This window comes from Eurytemora carolleeae, unplaced genomic scaffold (genome assembly GCF_000591075.1).
Source record: "Eurytemora carolleeae unplaced genomic scaffold, Eaff_2.0 scaffold1774, whole genome shotgun sequence".
NCBI classification, from domain to species: domain Eukaryota; kingdom Metazoa; phylum Arthropoda; class Copepoda; order Calanoida; family Temoridae; genus Eurytemora; species Eurytemora carolleeae.
The window spans coordinates 42,503-49,916 of record NW_019397665.1 but is presented as its reverse complement, the minus strand read 5'-3'; the positions used below and the strand labels follow the sequence as shown (position 1 = coordinate 49,916).

At 31.8% G+C, this 7,414-nt stretch overlaps 1 protein-coding gene across 1 annotated transcript in view; it reads right to left on the bottom strand.

Moving 5' to 3' along the window:
* Positions 1–2,166: 2,166 nt before the first annotated feature.
* The window catches only part of LOC111715410 (cGMP-gated cation channel alpha-1), a gene marked incomplete at its 3' end in the record, with an annotated part of 37,908 nt that continues 32,660 nt past the window's right edge, over positions 2,167–7,414 (bottom strand). Inside the window, 2 exon segments of the mRNA XM_023490722.1 lie at positions 2,167–2,225; positions 3,599–3,680. Of these exon segments, the coding sequence (XP_023346490.1) occupies positions 2,167–2,225; positions 3,599–3,680 (141 nt within the window).

Sequence of the window (7,414 nt, the reverse complement as noted above, 5' to 3'; positions counted from 1 at the left end):
CCGACACCCATCCGTTTTGAGGAGAGACGGATTCAGGGTCTTTTCGGTCTAAAAACGACTCTTTTATTAGTACTAAAACAGAGTCGGGCCGGCGCCCGTTTTTGGGGTCGTGCGGGTCGTTTTCAGACTCTAAAACAGCGTCGCTTGTTCTATGCGGGTAGTTCTTTAGTATATCCACCAATAAAATCGAAGAATCTTCGAAGCGTGGAAATTTTTACATGTTTATGTACATGTGTTTGTTTAAAGGGAGTGACCAGCAATGTATGTTAGTTCAACTGAGAATGCAGTTTTGTAAAGAAATTTATTAGGATTCATTTGAGACATATCTGACGTTTTTACGGTGCATATTTGTTCAGTAAGAGTGCAAATTCAATTTTTAAATCCTTCTTCATTCTGACTGAAGAGATGATTTTGAGAATCGGTTCTTTAAGAATCAGTCAATAACAACGACGAAAAAAGTAGCTAAATTCGAACGTAAACTAATTTGGATGTTTAGGAACATGTTTCTCAATAGAATCAAATATTTCCTTTTCATCATTGTATTGAATTCCTTATTCTCTACAAATTTGTTCGCAGATTCTTCAAATTCGTCAAATGTCGTCTTTTCAAAATTTCATAAAATCTACAGAAAACGTTTATGAACACTGATACATTATCAGAAACTAATAACTGAATAAGATTTGTTATTTTCGATGATAAGAGATAATTTTTATTTTCTCAATCTTTTCCTTAACAACTGATCAGATTACTTTTTTTGTGGTCGTCATTGTATACTTTTAAAAAAAACTGTCCTGAAAGTTAGCCCTCCAAAGTGGACATTTTATGCAAGTATGTTTAAGATCGAATTTGCACACTTGCTGAACAAATATGCAATTTAAAAACGTCTCAATACAATCCTAAAAAATTACTCTATGCAATACTACATTCTCAATACATTGCGGGTTATGTGAAATACCTATTGATACATTTTATTAACTCTTTCAAGTCTATATCTATCTTTTGGTCACATTTAAACTTTAAAAGTCTCGAATAAAAATAGTTTTCAATAAAGTTTATCAACTCTAAAAGTTATATCTATCATATCTATCTCTCTGTTTCAAACTGTAAAACTGTATAGGATGAAAATTATCGGGGTTTGTTTGTTTATTTACAAATAAAATTGAAAATGAAAATTGTAATACTTTTCATAAAGTTTATTAACTCTACATGCCTATCATAGACCGGGTACTGTGAAAAGTCTGGCCGTGCCATAAAGTTAAAGTAAAGCCGGCAAAGGATAGGGTCTGGTCGGTACTTGCCGAGCGTCAGTAAAGCCGCTCCAAGCGGTCGGGTCGGTACAAGGGGTCGGGCCGGTACAAGGGGTCGGGGCATAGAGAATAGAATATATATTAGAGAGGAATTAAAAGAATCTCTCGGTATGAATTTTTTCAGTCCCTTTCAGCCTGAAAGGGAGTTCAAAGTGTACAAATCATGTAAATGTTCACAAATTATGTGCAGTAGAGTACATTAATACAGTATGTTCTCTAGACTATTCATTTCAATTTCGAAATTTTTAAAGCTGTTAAATAAACTTTATAATGAATTAGGTGAATAAAAACCATCATTTGATTTATAGTTATAACGGAAAATAATCGTTTGTAAAGTGAAAGGCATATAGTTGTGAAATGATCATTGGTCAATTATGAAACCAGCCTATTTCATAATTTGGTTTTCTTTTATAACATTAATTTTAGATTTTCTATAAAATGTTATTCCAGGGCCCAAAAGGTTATATAGCATAAATATGTGAAGTACACCTGCAGTATGGAAATAGTACAACAAAATGGCCGTTTTACACTTTTTTCTAGTAAATTCCCCTCTATATATATATTCTATTCTCTATGGGTCGGGGCGGTACAAGGGGTCGGGCCGGTACAAGGGGTCGGGCCGGTACGAAATCAAATTGACCCTAGTTCACCGTGTAAGTATATATATAAATATCTATCTCTCTATTTCAAACTGTAAAGCTCTGAAATAAAAAAATATCGGGATTTGTTTGCTTATTTACAAGATTTTATCTATTCTGGCAACCACATTTCATACTTTATAACACTGTAGCGAAAGAAGCCAATTCTATGCGGAAAGAGAAAGTGGTAAAATATCCATTATTGATAAAATCTTCCTTACCCATAAATTGTAAAGAAATGCCATAGAAACCACAACCGACCAATAGTAGACTAAACGCCCTGCAACACCAAGAAGGTTATGATACAGTAACACCCATAAAACTGTGGAATAGGAAGGACGACTGTTGGACTCAAGTATGATTGTAATTAGTCCAAAGGCCAAATTTAAAGAATTTGAGACGCGGCTCAAATATGGTTGGCTCCACTTAAAATTGTATTCAATGTTTTAAGATTCAAGCCAGGGCTCAATTGAAACCGGTTTTAGGCGGATTTGAGACGCGGCTCAAATTCATTAATTTTGGACTCAACTAACATGAAACAAGGTAATTGTGCAGTGTGCTCAGACCCATTTCGCTTAAAACGTTGATGTTCAAGCCACATGGTAGACTTTACGCCGAATTTAAATAATTTGAGCCACGGTCTAAATTTGCGACGCGGCTCAAATATGGTTGGTTCCACTTAAAATTTTATTCAATGTTTTAAAATTCAAGTTGGCGCTCAATTGAAAACGGTTTTTGGCGGATTTGAGACGCGACTCAAATTCATTAAATTCGGACTCTATTTGCTTTACAGCATGACATCACTTATGCATAAAATATCGTCTTCATATTTCACAATTTTATAGTTGTCACTGTATTCGGATATTCCACACTGTTAGGCTTTATATAGTATAAAAAATATATATGAAGAATTTTACATTATTTAATAATCTTCAGAAATGATAATAGAATTTTAAGAAATATTTGATGTGAATTTTATGAAACTGTAAGATGACATCTAAAAAAAAAATTTAATTTATGATTAGGAATGGCTATTTGTTTTTTTATAAATGGTATTGATGAATTTATGATTGATATTATCATTTTCGTAGATATGGGAAAATAACTTCCCCAGTGCTTCAAAATTACAGGGCTACCCAGAAAAAGAATAAGAGTTCAAAAGCTTAATTCTTTCATCTTAAATTCCTAGTTTCTGTGAACTTGTTTTTTGTCTTTGAAGATTATTAAAGTCTCATCCTTTGTGGGTAACCTTATACTTGAAGATTATGATGGGCTTCGTTAAAAGGTCCATTTTTAACATTAAAAAAAGAAAAATGTTTTAAACATTGTAAAAAAGAGGCTCCCCAAAATTTTGAGATGTTGCTTCTGTTTCAAAATGTTATGCTTGATAAGTTTGCTTTGATCTCATTATGCTAAATTCTTCCTCTGATGAAAGATATTAAAGATTTTTTAACCGATTTTTCAAAACAATTGACAAAATCATTTACATAATTCGTTTTGAAAAATCGTTTTAGTTAATATTTTTGGTCAAAAAAAAACTTTGTGTAAAAACTAATAAAAGCATAAAATTCAAAAATTCTTGGGGAGCGCTGTTAGATTCCAAATACCTTGAATGTTTTGAATACGGACCAGCAGACGATGCCCTACTCCTACCTGAAGGATCAAATACAAAAGTCCAGCGGCATCTTCGTCGATCCAGAGTTCGTCGTTCTACTTTCCAGGAATCCAGCCGTAGCTAAATATCAATCAATCAATCAATGTCTTCCATTAGAGGAGCTTTTAGCGTTATTCTAAGTGACCCTCAATTCAAAGATGGCAATGCCCGATTCACTACAGTACTCTTGAAACCTTTAATTTATCAATAATCTGGAAGATATTGACGTTTTTCTAGGGTTAAAACATCCTTTGTGTTTTCTTCCAGTGGAAATTTACATATCTTTTTGTAGACCACCAACACTTAAAAATAATCAGTTTTTAAAACTATTGATATCTAATTCATACTTGATTAAACAAAGCTTAATTCTGGGCACCTTTGTGAATCAGACATTACCATCTCTGCTTTTAGGGTAACTTGAAAATACGCTTTCAGTCCCTTCACTCCCCAACAAAACCCACTTTTTATTCGGTTCGAGCACTGCAAAATTACTGCTTTACGCTTTGAAAGCTTAGTTTATGCATAGTGCCTTTAACCATATCACATCATTATACTTGGTGTCCTGATAACTCCTATGGCTTTGAACATTGAGTGAGAACTTTTTAGGATGAGCATTTGAATTACATAATTTATATTCCCTTATCAACAGCTCTTCAAATAAGGAGGAACACGTCTTGATTAATGATAACATTCTTATTTATTTTATTATAAACAGGGTGTCCCACATCATATTAGATCAAATAAAGGTTTCGTATATATCTAATAGATATCAATATTTAATGTTTATACTCTTCGAAATTAATGACAATATACAGGGTGAGTAAAAAAAATGAGATTTGAGGCGCATGGTGCTAAATTGTAATTTTTTGTGCTACTCTCCTATATGTTGTTTTTTCAGTATTTTTGGAAAATTTGTAATTTTTTTTGATACTCCAATGCCCAAAAGAAAATCCGCGAAACTTATTTATCTCAAAATTAAAAGTTCAGAAAAACATAAATGTGTATATAAATTATTTCTATCAAAATCTAAAATCTTTTAAAGATTGAATCAAAGAATGACAGAAAATTTGCAAAATTGTAATAAGGAAATTTGCAATTTTTAGTTCTGGTTAATTTTTAAGGAAAAGTTATTTAAATTCTCTAGTTCCTTTCTTCTCAGTATATTCTAAGGTATTAAATATACGCTGTACAGTTGAAACCCTAAGAACCATTGAAAAACATTTTTTCCGCAAAAATTATTTCATGACTCACCCTGTATATGTATAGTGAGAACTGGAAGACGAAGACGAAGTTAAAGCATTAATTAAGTGTATTTAAGTAAAATGGGTCTGATTACACGGAACAATTACTGTACATCCTGTTGATAATTGGAAGCTATTTAAAAATTAAAACTTGTACCTAAAAGTCCTATTGCTATTCCAGAGTTTTCTAACTGTATACTAGCTAAAAGTAGCTCAATAGAAAGCTATTTATAAAATGTGATGCCGAATTTAAAGAATTTGAGCCGCGGCTCAATTTGAGACACATCTCAAACATGATTGGTTCCACTTAAATTTCTATTCAGTGTTTCAAGATTTAAGCCAGCGCTCAATTGAAACCGGTTCTTAGAGGATTTGAGACACGGCTAAAATTCATTAAATTCGGACTCAAATTAGTCGCATTAACGTCGTCTCCCGTTTTTATTTAATCCACTATGATGTGGGACACCCTGTATTTCCTATTAGTCTCTGACTGTCTACTATATGATATATGGCCGGATACGTAGAAATATTGTTTCCTCACTCTATATAGATAAATATATAAATATATAAATATATTGTAATTTCGCAAATTCAAAAAGAAATTCTTTTTATTGTTTTTGCTTTCCGAAATTGTAAAAATGAACTGTCAGGTGTTTCGAAGGTATAAGCGAAAATTTGTTTTGAAAATCATTTTACCATGGACATTGTACCGAGTACGTGCATAGAAAAAAAACGCCCACTCGTAATCAAATCTCCCTAAAGCTAAAACTATTTTGTTATTGTAACATTATTGTTTTATTGGATCAAATTTTGACCAAAATTACTGACCCATGATTCCACAACAGCGGGATGTTAAGTTCTTCAACTAGCTGTCCCTTGTGACAACTAAATCAAATAACACCCTGCTTCGTTTTAGTGAAGTAATTCCCCCATTTTCATCTCAAAACACGAGAAAATTGTGTGTGTACTTCTACTTTTTTAAATAAAATGAAAATTGTACAGTAAAAAAATATATTTTTCTTTTTAGTTTTTTCTTAATTGACAGTTATTTGAAACAAAGTATTTTTCTCTAGTCAAGTTTATTCTAAAAATGAGAATGATTGGGTACACAGTTCTGGTGATAACTTAACATGCCGCAAGAGAATATTTACGTTCGACCCTGATTCAAAAATGTCGAATTCTTTTCGAATTTCAAAAAATAAAAATAAATTTGAAAATTTGTTGTCCTATTTTTGAAATGCACGAAGAAAAAAGGCTTGCAGATAAACAGCATAAAAGCTAAGACTGTTTCCAGAAAGCCTAGTACAAGGTGTCCCAATAAACATGAGAATTCAGTGACGAATTCGATATCGTCTTTTTAGATAATTCTTTGATTTAGTATAGTGATACCTACTGAGAAAGCTGTAATCTGTAAGAGTTTCGTCTGTTATGTTCACATTTTGTTTGTTCATGTTTTGACTGTATACGGTTGTACTTAGTAAAACAAGAAAATTGCAGAATACAAACAGAGTAAACTTGACCGTCTTCACTGTTCATCTTGCGGAGACATTATAGACACATCTTTACAGTCTTTTACCTTTTTCATAAAATTAACTCTAGCGGACATAATAATATAATGGCTTTTGACAAGGACGATATCCAATTCGTCAGTGAATTCCCATGTTTTTTGGGACACCCTGTACTATTAATGATATTTCAAGTACTATTCCTGTTTTAGCATTGTGCTAAAATGTATTTTTTTTGCAAAATACTGGAAGAATCTTCGAAAATATCTGGAATAGTCTAAAATCTATTTGTATTCCTTGTCATGTTGAATGTTCAAAGCATTTTGCAAATCATTTATAAAATACAAAAGTTCTTAAAATACTGCTGCTGATTGCAATATTATTTGATGCCCAAGATGTTTGGAACTGACATGCGGAAATTATTTCAACTCTTTGAACAATTGTAAAGTTGTCGTTAAATATGTCACGAGCTGAAGAACTAGTAGAAAAAAAATATGTCGCGAGCTGAAGGGCCAGTGAAAAAAATATGTCACGAGCTGAAGGGCCCGTGGAAAAAAAAATTTGAAAAAATAATTTAAAAAATAAAAAGTCGATGAGAATTTAAACAATATTTTTTTTAATAACAAGTGCTTAAATTCTACTTTTAGAGTTTTCGGAAAAGTAAAAGAATTTAAGCGATCATAAAACGCGAAAAGTTTTGCGGATTCCAAGTTTACATAATAAATTATGTATATTAAAAGTTTAAAAGAATACCTAGTAAACTAGGTAATGGCTCCCATAACAGAAATTTAACTATTTAGATTTAAATTTATTCTGTTTAGTTAAGTTTTATATTTGAATTCCTCGAAACATGGTTTGAGTTTATTTCAACAGAAATACTTTGAAGTGTTGCTGAATTAGATTAATTAGGATCTATTCAATTTTATCCCATAGGATCAAATCATCCACATACTACAGTGCGAAACCCGTAAAACTGTGGAATAGACAGGCGACTTTTAGACTTAATTTAGATAATTGATAATTAATAATTGATCATTTTTAGACAAATAACATATATCTTTTAGTAGTA